The sequence below is a fragment of the Phalacrocorax aristotelis genome, chromosome 6 (genome assembly GCF_949628215.1).
Source record: "Phalacrocorax aristotelis chromosome 6, bGulAri2.1, whole genome shotgun sequence".
NCBI classification, from domain to species: domain Eukaryota; kingdom Metazoa; phylum Chordata; class Aves; order Suliformes; family Phalacrocoracidae; genus Phalacrocorax; species Phalacrocorax aristotelis.
The window spans coordinates 60,337,585-60,356,714 of NC_134281.1; the positions used below are offsets into that span (position 1 = coordinate 60,337,585).

The 19,130-nt window shown below is 39.8% G+C and overlaps 1 protein-coding gene across 1 annotated transcript in view; it reads left to right on the plus strand.

The window, feature by feature from the left end:
• The first annotated feature begins 365 nt into the window (after positions 1-365).
• Positions 366-19,130, plus strand: part of PALMD (palmdelphin) — a 31,727-nt gene continuing 12,962 nt past the window's right edge. Inside the window, exons 1-3 of the mRNA XM_075098210.1 lie at positions 366-2,945; positions 8,351-8,431; positions 13,864-13,994. Of these exons, the coding sequence (XP_074954311.1) occupies positions 2,901-2,945; positions 8,351-8,431; positions 13,864-13,994 (257 nt within the window). The 5' untranslated portion in view covers positions 366-2,900. The remainder of the gene's footprint in view (positions 2,946-8,350; positions 8,432-13,863; positions 13,995-19,130) is intronic.

The following is a 19,130-nucleotide window of genomic DNA, read 5'->3' on the forward strand; positions in this document are numbered from 1 at the left end:
CAGAGCTTGCATTTCCAGCTGCGAAAGTGCTGCCGTGGTCCTGCTTCTAGATTGTGGTTCAGGATATTGCATTCTTCAAAATTCCCACCCGTTTTTCTTTAAGACTTCAGAATGCAACTGTTTCACCCTGTGTTTTAGACTCTTATTATTACTCCTACATTAGGTACCCAGTGCATAATGGAAAAGAACAAAAGAAATGAGGCCAAAAAAATCCAACCTGTATGACTCATCATGTGATATGACAAACATTTTCTGCACAGCTCAGAGAATCTGTTCTAACAAAAGAAATATAGACAGTTGCCAGTTACAGAAACGCAGGCTAACAGGTTATTCTTCCAAAAGGTATCTTTTTTTTTTTTTCCTTAAACTTGCAGAATAGGTAGACAGTTTCTTCTGGATGTATTTCTGGCAGACAAGTTCTAGAAAACCTTGTTCCAAGAATCCTGTGGACTGAAAGCACAGCTGTTCAGATTCACTGATCTAACCTACAACACCGTGGATACTCCCATTGGTGAAGCAGGCTTAAAGGGCAGACAAAATGACAGCTGGTCCGTTTCTTCTCTTGCATGTAAATCCCATTTAGAATAGGATTAAGACAACTGGAAAACAACCTATTGACTGAACAACAAATCCTGCCTAGCAAGGGGATAGATATGATTTAAACAATTTTAAATGTTTAAAGTGGGCTTTAAACACTTTCTTAATAATGATCACTTAAAAAGGGAAGCAACGTTTTATAAATCATCTTCAGGTTACTTCACAATCTGGGGGTTTAAACTAGGGAAAGACATGTTAAATACTTTTCTGGTCTGTATATATAACATCCATGAGTAAGGTTTTTTGAAAGTATTTAAATAATTTTGGAGCATAAAGTTAGGAAAAATATTTTAGGTCATAAAAATTCAAAGCACTGCAATCCCATTGATTCTATTTTGAACTTGAAATACTGATCTCATTTCTCCATCCACTGAGAATGGAACCCCGTTTACACCAGAGTACAGATTCTCGCCCAAAACAGACTTCCTTATTTCTGATGTAATCATTGGCTGCTTTAAATATTTTTACACATTTTGAAGTCCACATACACACTTAAATTTTAAGATTAACTTTTCAGAAGACAGAGATGAAATAAGTTCGGGTTTTTTTTTTTCAAAATATAATAAGGCAGGCTACGCTAGCTTATGAAAGATTCAACAGAAAGACTGGCTCTCTATTGGATTCTGCAGCAAGAATGTATTTATTTCAGTGGGACGGTTGAATTTATTCTCAAATCCATAAACCGAATGCATTTAAATTCCCATGTAACCTGTCTCTTGATATACCTCAGCACACTTGCCTTTGAACTTCACATTTGCTTTTATGTGGTAATTTTTTTAAATTCAGGTGCTGACCAAATGAGGCATATATTAATGATTTTTAAAAAAATCTTCACTGGAGAATAAAACATGGGGTCTTTGCAAGTTGAAACAAAACCTCAGGGTGGATCACAGTATAAACAAAACATTAATGCATCCTTAAACCCAGTGTGGAGGGGGACAGTCTGCTTGTGTAGACGGATGAGTGATGACATATTAGAAAGGTGGAAATTGAAATGAAATATTGATTCATGTTGAATTATGAGGATGTAACTTCACCAGCAAGCGTTCAGTTCTGTAACATCTTCGAATTTGCTAGTAATGAGCCTGATTTGCCACCAAGATTCAGGTCACTGTACTGACACGTAGAGTAAAACCCCTCACCAAATCCTGCTGAGTTCAGTCATCTCAATGAATTAGCAGGAAAAAACCCAAACATGATGACTGCCTCTCCTGTCGGTGTCCTTACTTAAGATACGTGATACTGAGGGTAGCAAAGGGATTCCTGATCCACATTACATCTTTACGCTGTTTGAAATCAGCTTTACCTTGCTTAGAATTTTTTACTAAGGCAGTTCCACTCCTTATGCGACTATCCTAGATTGATTTTGGAAGGCTGACTCCGACTCATGTCATTGGAAAGGTCAAAACGTCCGCCATCCCTTAAGGAGAGTAATGCTGTTTTCAGCAGAAGTCCACAGCACAAAAACCCTTCGTGTCAGCTGAATGGAAACCCAGCGTGAGAGCCACTGGCATTTTAGACTCATCTTGGTAACGCTGAAATGATGATCCTGAAATCCTTACTTAGACAAAGCTTCCCCTGAGTCCTAGAGAGCTGACCAGTAATTGCACAGATTAACACTTGCATTCAGTGACAGACCTGATTGCTTAAAGTTTATTTTACTTTAGGTTAGCAGTTCTAAAACACTCTTCCAGCTAGGAATACAGCTTCCCTAAAAATTTCATCTAGGAAACTAAATTAAAACTGCCATTTCAAAAAAAGCCATGCCACCGACAGCGCTAACATTACAGCAGGTTAAAACACACAAGTGAAATAAGTTTCATAATAGGAATACTTAGTAAGTTCAAAATATCTGTTTGTCACCAGAGCATACACGAAGGGAAGGAAGAGAAACAGGAACATAATAAATGTTTACTTTTACCATGGTCCTGGCAGATTCTGGTTTGGGCATTTAACAGTTAAAGAAGCAATGGCATGCTAACTGAGCACATTAAAACAAAGAGTTGGCAGCTTCTGAAGGAAAAGGGCTTGTGCTCCACTGTTCCAACTTGTCAGTCAACTCATGCCAGCACTCTCCACGTCTGCCTCTTCTACACACCCTCATTACATGTGTCTGTCTGGACTGATCTGCTCATCTGTTCAGGGACTCTCCTGACAAGTCAAACATTCTGCCTTTCTGCCTTCTCTCTGCTCTGGAATTGGATCAAGTCACCTCAGCTTTTTTTTGTAGCCCCACCAGGAGGCTTTTTGCTTATGGTCTCGTTCTGTTTTCCTTCACTACTTGTCTGTTTTTGATTTCTAGAATGGAGGAAGCCGAATTGCTGAAAAAAAGATTCCAGGCCATAACAGTAAGTGCTTATAGTTATAACTCGCTATTAAAAAAAAAAAAAAAAAAAGCTTAGAAGTAGCATTGGGTTAATGAGCTACTGTGTGTTTTCTGAAGAATGATTTATCCCAGGGCAGAAAAAGAGAGAGGCTTATGTCTGCTTGAAATTGTTACTTTTTAATTTTGGTTTATAAGCTATTGCTTTAAGACAGCAAAGTTGCCGGTACCGATTATGGGTTGTATTGCATTTTGAAATTAAATTCAAAGCAGTGAAAGTATGTGTGCAAATCACTAGTGGACAGTCTAAAATACATATTACTATCATCCTGACTGAATGTTTGCCTGAAGGACAGCAGGTCAAAAGGCAGCTAGAGAATTCCAGAACAAATCAATTTCCCCATTGCACAACAAAACGGAGAGATGAAATATTTTGGGGTTTGCACTGTAGAATTAAATACAATTTCTGAATTATTGATGATTTATCATAAGTATTGCTGTCTGAAAAGTAAAAAAGGACAAGCTTGGATTCAGTAAATTCCTACCTGTCGGTTCTCAGGGAGGAAAAAGAAAAAAAAAACTCAGTGAAGTTTATGCTGAAGACGTTAGAAAACATTTTGTTTCTCCTCTAAAGGGAGATCTGATTCAAAAGATTTTGTGTTTTAAAGGAACTACTGAGTTATTTTTTTAAAAGGAATATTATATGATGTCACAAACACAGCCGAAATCAAATTCTCCTCTGATCTGATCTCCACTGAAACCTATTCGGTTACAAAAGAATTAAACTGAAACAAAATTTGTCCCTTTGGGATGAAAGGAAAAGTGCAGAAGGATCACTCACTGTCACGGCCAATCTTTAAAAACAAACATTGGGAACAAAGGTGGTTTTCACCCACTTTCCACAATAAATTAGTTGTGAAACAAACACTACTGGCTGAATAAATGGTGGGCAGAGTTATAAACCTTACTGGAACCAAAATAAATGTGAGAAGGCGTAACTGGAAATCTACAGGAGTTGAACAGGTTGCTTCTTAATTTGGTTGGGTTTTAATTATGACACTTGATAACAGCCAACAGGCCTATTTATCATATTTACTTGAGACCTGACCCAAGCCCACCAGAAGGCAAATTGGAGTGTTTTAGAGGGTTTAGAGTACATTTCTGGGTTTAACTGTAATGGTGTTTGAACCAGACTCATAACCTGGACTTTGCCTCCAGCGTATGGGCTCAAAAGATAAGAAATGTTTTGCCGCTCCAGAGAAGCCTGGGTCTTCCCGTGTTTTATCCTTCCTGGTATTTTGCAGGAAAAATGGGGCAGCACGCTGGCCTGGTGAGGACTCCTATGAACATACTAGCGTTAGCGTCCTCTGGCTGCATCTTTGCCTCCAGACTAATACTGGAGCAGTATTTTTTAAAGAAGCTGTGACATCTTCCAGTGTCTTGCATTACAGGAACTAGGAAATCATAGCTGGGTTCTGGCCATGACTTCATTTATTACACTGGCTGCGTAAAGGATCTGTTTGCTCTCTACTTTTATCACTTGAGAGCACTTAATTGAAACACTCAGTGTATTTGTCATAATGCACTGCAGAAATGAAGGAGCCTAAATAGGGTGACGTTATCATCAGGTTTAAGAGTCTGCAGAACGAGCTGTCTAGAAAACAACGCATTAGAATTAAAATTGCAAGTTACTCAGTGGCTCTGGGAAGGTTTTTCCTAAGAAACATACCTAGGAATTTCAAGTGCTACCTACAAGATGTATGTTGTAAAGAATCTAGCAGAGGATGGCAGGGGGCACTCGGGTACTCAGAGCCGCGAAGAACTACGCTTGCACTAAAACCTGATCGGTTTCTGTTGTTAAATGCCTGGCTCCTTTACAGCATCTGGCTCTCACAGAGCCACGAGGGATTTCCAAATTCTGTTTCATATCTTCTCTATGTAGCAAAACAAAAAGGAAAACCCTATTAATAATAATTATTATTATTTTAAGATTTCGACACTCCCATGGCTCTGAAAGGGAATCAGTTTTCTCTCTTACATAGCTTCCACCTGCTGTTGGTACATACAGAATATAACAAGTAAAAAATAAAAGCCATCCACTTTGTTAGAGAGGCTGTCATGTCTTAAAATACAAAAGCTCTAGTGTTTGCTGTGGCAAACATTGCCAAACAGTCAAAAAGGAACCTTAGGCTTAATCCTTTGTCATTAAATCCTCCATTCTATGGGTAAACAAAAATGATAGAAGATTTGAATTATGATTAAAGATTTGAATTATGACATTTCTGCAGTCTCGTGGCATCAGTGTCCATACCTCTAGAAAAGATCCCTCAATAACCAAGCATTACCTCTGGAAAATTACATGAAAACAAATATACATCAGCTATAACTTTAGCTGCTCCATTAGCCTTGACGCTACATGGCATCTGCCGTGGGCCCAAGCAGCCCAACACCGGCACCACTGCAGAACGCTGACACAGACTGATGGGTCTGCCACAGGGGATACCTAGCAAGACTGGTCCATAGATGTGTTTCCCCTCCTTTTAGACAGATCCAATTTAGAATATGATTCTTTTCTACACTCAAAAGTCAGGAAAGGTTCCTACATGTTTCAGTAGGTGTGAAAATTAGGACCAAGGCTCGAGCCTCACCTTGCACTGATGCACAACAGAGAGGAAGGGATGAAGGTGGCTCTTTCATAAAAAGACAATCCTGCCCACATTAACGCGGGCATAGCAAGAGAGCGTTAGCGGACTTCTGCGGCAACATGATTATCTACAGAGGCAGAGTATGAAGTTTAGCAGAAGCATAGATCTCTCTGCTATCTAGGAATAAACATTTATTCCATTACACGTATAGTCAAAGCTTTGTACAGCAAGACATGATTTGCAGACAAAGCATAGCAGAATACACCGTAGGAGGTGTCCTAACAGGTTTTAAAAATTATTCTGGCGACACAAGGTTCAAAAAGGTTCCTCATACATCTTCCTTGAATTTAGCTTCTGGCATTAGACTTTCAGCTTTTTTTGACTAGATATAAAAATAAAAGGCAATCTATTTCAACCTATTTAATCTGGATAATTGTAAAATGGATGTTTATTACTAACCAGTGAAATTAAAACATGCTAGAACACCAAAGGATTCAAGTAGAAAACTTTAAGAGAATAAATACGGTATGCAAAAGAAACATAGACCCCTGACAAGAGAAACAGGCAAAAGTTTCATTACTGAATAGGTTCCTTATTACATAATTAATTTAAAATGCAGGGGTTTGTGCCTTTACACACTGATTTCCTTCTGCACAGTATTTTTGTGTACCACTTCTCATTTCAGGCTGCCCAAACGCTACACATCTCCACTTGCATAAAAAGAATATTTACATTGACTTAGAATATTTTTAATAGTATAAATCAAGTAAAAGTTCATTCTCTGGCTAAGAATCTTACCCAGAACTTCAGTAGAGAAAAAGAGCTGTTTCCTCAAGGACTGTAATAATGTGTAAACCCAAGCCCTTGTCACACTTTGCTCATCTACCAGTAGGTCATTTGAAGGCCATTTATACAATGAGATCCAGAATATTTCCTAATTAAGGAAAGGTGTGAAGGTCAAAGACCAGATGCTACATCTTCAAAATCAGGACTGGCTGAGTAAAATCCAGCGCAGCAGCTCTTGGATAAAGTCTTTAAAAAGGGACACTGCAGAAAAATTACATATTGTGGTGATCCTAAACCGGTGGCTTTGTTAACTGTATTAAAGAGCATTGGCAAAACTCAAAACCCCTACGGAGATGAAATTAGCATGTGTCTTAAGGCAAGATCCCTACCTGCTCTGTGTATTAAAGGGGCAGACTTAACAGCATCAAGGAAAAATTGTGAAGTGCAGATGGTGTTTGTAGATGGCTACTGCACTTTACAGGAGAGATGAGGCCACTGACACTCATTCATCTACTAAACCCCAGCATACCACCAGTTGTGCTTGGGCAGCTCGGAGTCCTGCCCTTGATCTCCACAAGGCTAGGTGGTTTCTGCTACTTTCTATCCTCCAAAGTGTCCCTACAGCCTGTGGCCCCTCTGCTAATTACTAATTTCCAGTAACGGTGAGGTGATTCAGCCAAGCACACTACAGCTCTTCCTGTTTCCAAATCCCAGATCCCAGGGAACCAGTGGAGAACAACTCCCAGAGTTATGCGCAGCACTTCCTTCTTGCTGACTTTCTACACTCCTTACACACAGCTGGTTCCTCAGATGAGCTGAAAGGGCAAGTCTCTTCCCATGTTTGTGAAGGACTTAACTCCTTCCTAAACCATACTCGCCTGAAAACAGACTGTTAAAAAAAAAAAACAAACTATCAGTAATCTGTTCTAACTGAAAGGAAAGGGGGATTAGCCTCCAGTCAGCAAACACATCTGCACAGGACAACAGACAATTTAATTTACTTCCCTTAAATATACCAGGAAACAAGTGCAAAAGGTGCCACGTCCAATAACAGGATTTTACAGCATTAAGGCTAACCAAGAGAATAGCCTATTAATACAGCTTGTAAAAGTTAGCTTCCTTTAGCACAATTTCTTTCTCACTGGCTGCTAAGGACACAAAGTACCAAATCAGTGTTTGGCCTCATATAGAGGAGCCACAAGGATACTCCACGTGACAGCAGCTATCCAAAGACACAAGAGGCTCAAGCGCTGCCAGCGTTCAGAGACTGTTCACCCATTTCCCTTTTTCTATAAGCTGTAGCAAAAAGGATGAAGGAAGCACTGTGATAGATCAGAACTACTTGAGGTTTTTCCATCGGAAGTTTAGCAGCCATGAAAACAGCCTTCGCACAACAATTTTTTTTTAAATTGAGAGTTTCCAACAACGTACATGAAGCATACGACATTTTTCTGTGTTCATCTTTACCACTGTTTGACTAAGGAAATAATTTTCTACATCTTTATCGCTATTTATTTCAGCTATTAGCCACAAGATACATAAACCCAGTGCTGGATTCACCAACAGTCCATATCATTTAGTGATGTATCACAGCTGCACAGTGTAGACCATGCAGACTCTTTCCTCTCCTAAATGATGCCTTAGGAATTTTGGTCAGGACCCATTTCTAACCTCATTTTGCATGTACCAGTGTCCTCAAATATAATTCCTTCCTGTTTTCTTCCCCTACCCTTACCAACAGTACATTATTTTTAATTTGATTCATCCCTGCTTTATGGTCATTAACATGCTTAAATGTACTTCAGAGAAAGAGTAATGGAAACTGTACCTGCAAAAGACACAGGAGCTAAGAATTATGCACTGCTTGAGCACCATATAAGCTTTAAAATAAGGCTTTATTGCATGGATTGATTTCACTCTCCTAAACAACACTTAAATGGTATTTTTTAGCAACAAGTCATTTCTCTAAACAAGGTTTTATTGTTCTCTTAATTTGTAGGACAAAAGAAAACTGCAAGAAGAAATTACACAGAAACGTCTAAAAGTGGAAGAGGAAAAAATGAAACACCAACATTTGAAGGTAAGTGTTGGATTTCTGTAACTAAAGACAGCCTCAAGTCGTTCAGCATGAATAAAGGTCTTGGATTTTGGAATGCAAATCTTCATGCATTTTAAGTCGTGCTTTTACTGTCAAATTTTCACAGCTTTTTGGAGTCTTGCCAGGACTCCATTTGACTTTAATAAGCATCACTCTTTGAAAAAAAATTACACTCAGAAGCTAATGTTATTTGATCACTTTCATGGCATAAAATGAGATCATAACCAGGAATAACTCACAGCTGAAAATTAAGCCTCATATTTCAGACTGGGTGTGTTCACTCCTTAATTCCACTACCGCAACCTCACTTGGTACAGGGTGCAGCAAAATCGAGAGATCTAATTGCACTTTCTTCTGGGAAAAAAAAAAAAAGCAGCCTATTTTTATTCAGCTATAGCCTTTTATCAGCTTGCTTAATGACTCTTTAGTAAAATAATGATGTTTCTTTATGCTTTTTTTAAAGTATACAAACGCTGCAAATATTGTGCTGAAATATGGCCTGGTAAACTCAGGATTACAAAGTCCAAATTACCAAGAAACCAAAAGATCCACCTCTGTAGACACTTGGAATTGCAGCGATTTCTACCCAACACCACCATTCTTTAAATGTCTACTGCAGTTCGGCAGTCTGTGTCATTTAGGGAAATGAGACAAAAATCTATGCTTCTAGAAATATGCAAGACTTGGTATTTTACATACACTTTTAATTACGTGAGTGGATACAGTTTCAAGAAAGACATGCCGAATGCAATACCAGGAGCATGGCGTGTATCCTTGAGCAAATGTGGAAGCAGCATATTTAAAAGAGACTCCTCTTCAAATTAGACTCCTGATCCTGGGTTTTATCCACCCTCTTCTTTTGTGTCAAGCCAAAAAAAAGAGAAGTTATGATAAACTAGCTCACTGGGCCAGGCAAGCCAATGCAAAAGTCACCCATGCTTAGGTCTTATTGGAAGATAGTGACCATAAGGACAGACTTGACCAATTGTGTAACATCTTGCCTAAAAGAGAGGGGAATATCTCTTCCAAGTCCTGTAACTAATGAGCAGCAAATGTGTGACCATCTTCTTCCATGGTTATATGGAGTACTGCAATTTATGTTTCAAGTTTCCATGTCTATAAATTCAGAATGACTCTTCTGCCCTTCTTAAAAGAAGGATAAACTGATCTGTTCTAGACAACCAGCTAACCCTCACTACTGCTGTGTGCAGAGGCCTAGGGCAGTTTCCTTACAGATTTAGTACAAGCCTTCATCTAACATTAATATGTTCCACTGAGTTAAAAAGTTAAGAAAACAAAACCCCACCTTGTACTTATTCAGAAGATGTTTTATGGAATTCTACAGAAGCTAAAACACTCCTGAAAAGAATATTACTAAAATGCTCTTCCTTTCCTTTGGAAGAGGACAGAGGATGTAATTCATTTGCTTGTTCTATGAAAAAATAGTACAGATATCATACAGAAAAGTTTATAAATTAAAATCAGTCATATTGCATATGAGGTGAATCAAGAATCTGTAGAGGAAATTATTCACTTTGCAAAGAGGAATCAAGTATACGTTTAAATATATATATTATGTATGGTGTATAAATACGTACGTATCTTTAGCTATTTGGAGCACCCAAAATGGAGACTGCTTTTTCCAGCTGAGTACTAAGGCACCTAGTAGCAGATGCAACATTACTATATGAACCACCTCTGCTTGATGTCCTAGAAGCCTTGTCCTTTAATGAACATTTATGCTTCAGACTAATTCAGGTAGTTCAGTGGAGTCAAATAACAGAAGAATTTAATGCAGAAATCACTTTAACACTGATTTAGATGTCTAAAACCTTTAGGCACGTCTGTAAGTTTTATTGAGGGCTCATTTCCCTAGTGAGTCAGGTTGATTTCACTCATTTATACTCCTGCCAGTTATACACGGTGAAATCTAGAGCTCCATGACCTATCCAACATAACTTGCACCTGTCCCTTAGGAAAGTATTGCAAGTTAGTAAATCTCACTGTCATATAGTTGTTCCTGTTAGCTGGATATCACTATCCTGTTCCTTATTTTGTCCTTCATTCCTATTTATAACCCTTAGCAACAGGTTTATTAAAAGGTTGTTGTTTTGTTCTGTGGTGTCTCTTGGTGTTTTTTTTTTTTTTTAAAACTTCCTTTTTGTAAATAGGAATCTCTGCTCCGGCTTCCCAACGACTTTGTTCACTGTCCCCAAGCTAACTTCTTACTAGAAAGAGACAGATAGGGTATCATAACAGGTCTTAGTTATTTGGTAAACCATAGTGGAGATGGAATATTTATTCCCTAACATGTGCGCTTCTACCACAGGATGGGGAGAATATGCAAGCAAATACAGACCCCTGTGTGGAGAGGCTTTCATGGAACTGCAAGGGGTAACAGGCTGCTAGCAAGGGTACAGGGGAAATTTCATCCTCAAGTAATTCTAGATGCACCAGCAACTAATTCTTCCTCCTACCTAGAATCCTCACTGAGGCAACAAGGGAAAGGGCCAGATGGAGTTGCTTAAAAAGCGCAGGCAGTACTGATTTGCATGTACTTTCCAAGACCTTTTCCAGTTTAACTTATTAAGTTTTTTGTCCTGAATGCCATTAGTGCTACCTTGTAGGTGACGGTCACACACCACCCTTTATTCCAGGAGTTATCAGTGTTGAACTACCTCTTCTGTGAAAACTGCGAAAGTGTTTTAGGGCTCCCCCAACACGCTATAGTGTGAACTGCCATACTATTGGGAGAGCAAGACCCACAGACTTAAAACACCTGTTGCCTTCCAGGGAAGGATGAATCTTCCAGTATTAGTCCAGCCTTGTTAAGGATTACAGTGGAGTTATACCTGGAGCACGCATAGGCCATTTATTCACAGAATTTGCAGAATATTGTCACAGTACTCCTGATGTGACCATGAACTCGCAAAAGAAAGTGATTGCTTTCCACACTCTGCCATTCCCAGGGTCTTATCACATGGCAATGTATAAGTATCCCTTTCCCTTAACATACTGAGCCTAATGCAAAATGAAAATGCTTTCGTATAAGTGCTATAACACATGCACAACCTAGTACTGAGCTAGAGATGCTTGACAGCAGAAGGAACCTGGCAGCCCCAAAGCAGCTGCTCCTGCACTGGCTTGTTCCAATGCCTCAGTGGACCAGCCTTGAAACCGTCTGTTGTTCAAAGGCTGTTTCCAAACTACACAATGTGTCATTCTTTCAAAAGTGGCTAATTAAATTTAAAAGATTACATGGCATTTAGTTGGGAGCAGCAGCAAACTATTCTAGGAAAAGGCAAAAGTAACACTATTGTGTTATGCCTGTATTTAGGCCTAACCCTGTACATACATGAAGCTTTTGTTGATTTCAATGGGTGTTATCGGTTTCTGAGGTCTACAGTGCCAGTCCCATTGTAATTCTCACAAGGAATTATGTAGATTTATTTCTGGAGACAGCAACGCTAGACTAATTCAGTTCCAGCCAGAATTAAAGTCTCACTTTTCTAGGACCCCTACTTACCACTAAAAAGTAAATAGCTTGATTGAAAGGGAATTAATAACTGTGTTCCCTCCAACTTGAGAAAACAGTATTTTGTGGTCAATAAGAGTTGTGCCGACACCAGACTACATGCAGCTACCAGATCAGGTAAAAACATTCTATTAAAATCTGCATTTATTTCATTTGAGCCTGACGCAACTCCAGGAAGGGCTGCCAAGTGATCCTACAGCCAGATTCAAGGGTCAGGTTCATCAGTCTTGAGCTGCCCTTATTTCCCACAGATTTCCTAGGATCCACTGTTGAGAAAGAGACTACTGCCCTGCAGGGCTAAGGCAACTGTTAACATTATTCCTACGTTCCATCCAAAAAAAAAAAATCAATAATTAAAACAAAAAACAACCAAAACCAACTACCATGGAGTGCCACAGAATTCCCAACAAGCCTGTTTTAGCCACAGTTTCTATTGCATTATGTATGTCACACGTCAAGCAAGTTGAAAATTGCATTTAGCTGCAATCAGGTCCTACGTGCTTCGTCCTCCACCACCAGTCAGGCCTCAGTAATAACCTCATGTAAAGTATACAGTAAACAGAAAAAATGTAGGAAGCAACTGTTCAAGTGACCCGTCACAGGATGCAGGCAGGGATTCCAACAGCCGCAGCAAGCAGCACTAAGGTTAATGCAGCCTTCTCACTGGTGCTGAGCACGGCTCTGCCTGAAAGCAGCAGTAGTCAAAATCCAATTTAATCTTCATCCACATCCTACAGTTGACAAAACTATATAGGGAAAAGACCAACATGGAAATCAGACAGCTCAAGGAATCAATTACAAATGGAAAATTCATGGTTAATTAAAAAAACTTTATATGCATGCTTTTTTTCCCTGTTGAAAGAGTTTTTCTAAAGGAGCCCTGACTCCCACTTCTTCCCCAAGGCAGCAACTGGATTTATATTCCTCAGTTAGACTGAAGGGAATAAAAAGAGTGCAAGAAAGTTTGCACGGTTTACAGCCTCTAGCCTGCAAATATGAACTTATCCCCATGAAAAGGTTTTTTTCCGCCCCACCAGGAATATTTTAGAGAGCTCTGATGACTTTCAGATTCCACCTTTCAAATTGTAAAGCAGCTGTAGGAAGCAATCAGTGTATACAGCCATATTTTTCAAACCCATGTATAAGCCACTACTGTACAGAAAGAACTCCAAAGGCACTAAACAGGTTAGGACCTAAATATGCAAGCCCTGGATTACCCCTACAATGGCAGTTCTAAATACCTAGCAGATTTGCTGAAACACTAACCAGACATCAGCAACCCACGCTCCACCTTTCCAGACCCGCTCTTGCTCCACATATCTTCACCAGGTGAAATGCAAGTTCACTACCATAATTACCCAAGTTCTTTGTAAACTCCAGGGAGAGCATTGCATCGCTAACTCCCTAGAGACCTCTTCCCCCTATAAAACCTTATTCACAGAAACTTTTCACCTTTTACACCCCCTCCCAGAATTTATACAACACCATGACCCCAGAAATCAGGGCTACTGAAACAGAACTGTAGCACTTCTGACTGGGGCCTTTTGCACGTGTCTGTAATACATATGCTTTGAGACAAAGGTTTTGCTTTATTGAGGACAAACACACCACTGGATCCACTTATAAATATTTATCTGTTATAAGTAGCAACTGATATCCCCTACATATTTGTTGGGTGGACGAATAAGATGGGTCATTGCTCTTAATGAGTTTTTTTAGTATTCCTTTCAGTGGCACTCACCGCTGTCAGGTTGCCTTATGTTAGATACAGCACAAGAACGTGGATCATGCCTATGGCATCAAGACAAATACAGTAAATGATTGAATAGCACAACTTCTAAAGTGTACTTACTTGTCTTTATTTTTCCCCTCCCATTAGAAAAAGGCCTTGCGAGAAAAATGGCTCTTGGACGGCCTTAGTTCTCTCACTCCGAAAGAGCAAGAAGAAATGCAAAAGCAGAATCAGGAGGACCAACAACGGACTCATGAACTGGAACGAGACATTTTCAGGTAGGGTAGTATCCCTGCCCTTCTCTCTGGGTTAAAATGGTCGCTTCTTAAAAGTCCTACCTTATTTTGTAAAAGATTAAAATGCCAGCAAGGGCTAAACATATGCTGTTTGATACACAGAGCAACGCAATCTTGTTATATTTTCTAGTCAGCTAGAATTAGAGAACACACAACGCAAGCTTCCATACCCTGAATTTTATCAAACTGCATAATAATCTTTTTGCAGAGTATCTGTTTCTCTAATTCCAGATACGTCCTTCATGCTATACTCAATAGATGTAAGCCACAACGTATGGGGTTTGCTCTGAGATAGCAACTGTTGAATCAGAATTTCAAAACTACAGTAAATAGTTTTAAAAGTTATTCAGTTTCACTAGGTCCTGCATAGCCTTTAATACCTGACTTCTACCATAACACAGCACTTCAGAACAGTACAAACCCATTAGTATCACTTGCCTTATTTTCACTTGTCTTCCATGCTGTTTTGTCCTCAATTTATTCCCAGAAGCCTGTTATAGCCAAGGCCTTTTTCTATCTTTTATTAGAGATGTTCCTATAAATCTCATTGCCTTAGTGCCTCCCTACCACGTATGGATAACATCAAACTGCACAGTCTCGCATACAACTTCTTTATTTACTAGAGACATGATTCTAGGTGTTTATGAGCTCCAGTTAGCCTTTCCCAAATACCAGAAGGCTCTATACACGGTCAGCTCCTTCCCTGGGTCCAGGCATACTGACTGGTACCACCCATTAGCACCCATTGGAAAACATGAAATGTTCCTGCTTCTTTAGATTCTGGAAAGTTTTGTCAACCTTTTATGAGGCTTCTTCCTCTATTTCAGTTCAATAGCACCTTCCTCCCTACTCTCCTCTTCCTCCACTGCCCTCCTACACACACTCTTTTGGCAAAGTTGTCACCAAGATTACCTCCTCTGGTTATCTCCCACCCACTTCCCTCCTTACTCCATCTCTCTGACACAAACGATAATTCTCGTGGCTGACAGGCAGCTAGCCTAGTGCTAGTTTGCCCTATCGTTATAGTGACTTGTCTGAAAACACCTTCCTCAACAGAACAGCTTTTCACGCACCTCTGGAATTCTTTGTTGCAGTGGTAGGAGGTAGACAGTGTGCTCTAAGAACATCCCAGCAGGTAGGATGTGATTACAAAGCTGTGCAAGAGGGGTCCCTACGACAGCGTCGTCACCAGGAAAGAGAGCCGTGTGGGGAAGGACTGGCTCAGGAGCTACAGGGATGTTGCCCTGAGCAAGCAGCTCCCCACCAGCCCACTGGAAGTTCAGCCCTTTGCCAAGCACTGAGAGGACCGACTAGATTTTCAAAGCCCTGTTGACTTTGACTAAGAGCTGGAGGTTTAGCTGAGATCTCCTTTATGTCCTAAGAAAGTTGGTGATGGGAGATCTTTAAATCTACTTTTTTTTTTTTCTTTTAAAGTCCCAGAACCAAGCCAAGAACTGGATTTAGTGTGTGGCTATGTTGGGGGAATTTATTCTCCCAACGCCACCTACCCCTACACTGTTTCCAGTTCATTTGCTGACACCCAAGCAAAGAGCAAGCAATGTTACAGTGGAAGCCTGTGGATGTCTATGCCACTAAAAAGGAAAGCTACTGAACTCCTGACATGCCGACTGCGTTAAAAACAGTGAATTATTTTAGCAGGAAGTATACGGTATGTCCAGCATCTAAATCTAGTCTGTCACCTCATAACACACCTTTACAGCTCTCTGCACCCGAGTCATTGTAATTGAGCTATCTCACAGCAACACTGGCAGCGGGTCCCTCCTGTCCTATCCCTGGGAAGTCTTGGAATGCAGGATTAGAACTTAAAAACCTTCCTATCATACTAGTTCAGAGATTTCAGGAAATAGGGTTGATTATTCACCTACACAATGTCATGTCCATGTCTCTCAGAATCCTGGGTTTGTAGCTACAGTTGTAGAGTCTTTCGATACTGTTTTTGCAATTATTGTCCTGAATTTGTCGTCAGCTCAGGGGCCTTGATTTTTATTTCCTGAGACCAAAACTGCAGTCACACAGTGAGCTTTACTTCTCTGAATATAGCCGTATAAATTTATTTTTAGCATGACTAGAATTTATTGCTATCACAAATAGTAGAACAGTAATCCATCTGGAGCTTCAAACCTAAAAACTTCCTTTAATTCATATAGGTAAATTAGAAGAATATTCCCTCTGCTTTAATTCTAGATTGGATCCAAAAGTTGGCAGGGGGTTATAAATTTTAAAGTTTTTCTCAGTTAGAGCTTCCAGGTCTTTTAAAAGATGCCCATAGGCATTTAAAGGTAGATTTCTAAATGCATTTGTGCTTCAAGGAAGAAGAAATGAAAGCACCAAACCCACCATTTGTCCCCGATTGCTTTCTTAAATCACAACGTGGGTCCTGGAGTAACATCTCAGCCCATCTCTATTTTTTGATAATTACAAGGACTAGATGCAGACAGACCGTGAATGGGACGACTGCACATCTAGAACTGCATCACAGAGCCAAGAGCACACGTATTACACCACACGAGGCAGAGGTTCCTCAGCTCCTACACCTGATGTACACCCGAGCCTGGAACAGCCTCACTGCAGAAATGCACCTGTTACCTTCCCACTAGAATTTTTTAACCAAAATCAAAGATTTGGTTAACATTCAGCATGTACAAAAAAAAAAATCCATTTTAAGATTTCCTTTCCCATGTAGGTGGGATGCAGGGATGACAGGTTTGCTTTGTTGTGTTGGCTTTGGGTTGTTTTGGGTTTGTTTTGGGTTTTTTTTAATAGCTTCTATTTATATGCCTGCATTTAGGAGAAATTTATTAGGTATGAATTCTTTCCCTACATAGTTCTATATTCAGTTAATTACAAGTAGAGGTGATGTTTGTATATCTAGATGGCTGACATTCTGACCATAAACCAGCAGTTTAAACACTGATGAAAATGAAATAAGTTTACTTGCGACTGTAAGCGCTACAGTGGAAAAAAATGCAGCAAGTGACTGTAGTTGCTGACCTTTCTCGTCTTATTAAAAATATTATTATTTTTCCAAGAACATAAGGCTATTTCTTTTACTACACTTGGTTAATGGAACCTGTGAATAGTTCCTTTCTTATTTTTATATATGCTGCTCTTTCATGGCAATTGATTTTTTTCATGGCGAACTAAGTATTTCCACAGCCAGCTGTTGTTAATACCAGCGTTACCAACTAACTTTTCCTGCCTCTGACGTTCTCCTGGGAAGCTCCACCAAATTGCTTCCTCCTTAAAATGGTTCCTACTTCTTGCCGTACATCTGAAATACTTCAGATTTATTTGTAGTGATATGAATCAGACAAATTACATTAGCAAAAATTGAAAAGATTAACTGACAAAGGAAGTATAACACAAAATGACACGCTGTCTTCACTCTTACGATAACAACTTCACAGGTATAACGCATCCTAGAAATGAAAATCAGTACAGAAATGCTCTTAATTGTATTCCTGAGCCACTCTGAATTAAAAGGACTTAATCCACCATTGCTGAAGTTCTAAACACAGTCTGGAGGTTTGTAAGGCCTTGATAGCAAAAGAAATAGTTTATTACTGATATACTTACTCTTATAACCAAACCATCTACATACCTTGGAGTCTTTGACAGCTTTTATCTTCATGACACACAGAGGACTGAGACAAGGACACTGGATTTTACAGGTGGAGGCAGAAGAACATACCTGGAGTCATGTGGTAACTTCCCTCTGAACTAGGAATTTAAGCAGGTTTATCCACATCAAGCATTTTTTGCTAGAAATTATACTTCCTACCGCTCCTCACTAGCTGCCTAGCAAAGGCCGCTAGCAAAACATCCACGCTGCCTTCCACATATCATTGCGCTTTGTTTAGACATACCCAGCCCAGTTTCAAACCAGCCAGCAGCGATACAGAAGCCTAGTAATGGAGAGTTCAGTAAGAACAACGTCCACTAAAAAGCACAAAATCCGCACCATACAGTACGTGCACAGTACTTTTGCTATGCCACAGACAGCGCCCGAGCTAACAACAGCTTGCATGCCTACATATGTACATGTGAAGGCATGCCTCTGACCTGCCCTGCAAATCAGACTGCTAAACTGACCGTGCAGACACATGTCATGCAGGAAGACATATTACTGAGAAGCTCAGCAGAATTCTTTCTTCTGGGTATCTGATTATTAAACTTCACTTGATTCAGATAAATTCTGTCCACTCTGATGACTCTACTTCATGGGTTTAGCACCAGTTAAAAAATATGAATCACTTTAAAGACTTTTTGAATACCCTTAGATAAGTCTTTGTTTCTTTCTGCTGAGAGGACAATCGTAACCGTAGGCAGATTATTTCCAGTAGTGGCATGGGCCTTTCCGTCACCCTCCTAAACGGGACTTCTTTGTTAAAACTTTACTCGGGTGTCAAATAGAGCTAGTGTATGTCTGCTAGCCAGTTCAGATTTGAGCTTTTTTTTTTTATAAAAGGGAGAGTTCCATTCTTCGTATCAATCATAATCAGTGAATAGCAAGTGACCTGAACCACCTTGCAGACAAACAGCTGAGCTCCCTGGTTACAGGCCAAACCAGCATTTACATTATCTGTCCCATTCATTCCCCCTCTTTACATGTTAGAAGTTACAGTGAGCCAAGTGAGCACGTACTCAGTCAGGGTACAAGCTGGATGAAGAATTAGGAGTTCCATTTTCACATGTAATTTTCAGCAAATTGCACTCATTCTTGATAGAATTAGTTGCTAAACAACATCACAGTTAACTAAGATCTATTCAATAGTTTGTAATGTGATACACAAAGGCACACTAAGGCTAGATGGACTCCAGAGCTGCTAAAGCATTTGACTCACCTCAAAACATGTGAGGACTTGCTAAACCACCTTTTCACCTCAGTTAGGTATTCTCCAGGGTGTTATCCTCCTATCTGCTTTTCATTCTTACGCCGTTTATTTTTCGTCTGGGATGGCAGTGGTGCCAACCCCAGCAGATTAGCTGGTGGCCAGCAGCAGTCAAGTTTACTCTGTAGAATTTCTTAAGTCAGCTACTACTTTGGCAGCGAAACCTCTGTAGCATTCCAGCTTCTAAGGTTCCTTCTTTCATCCA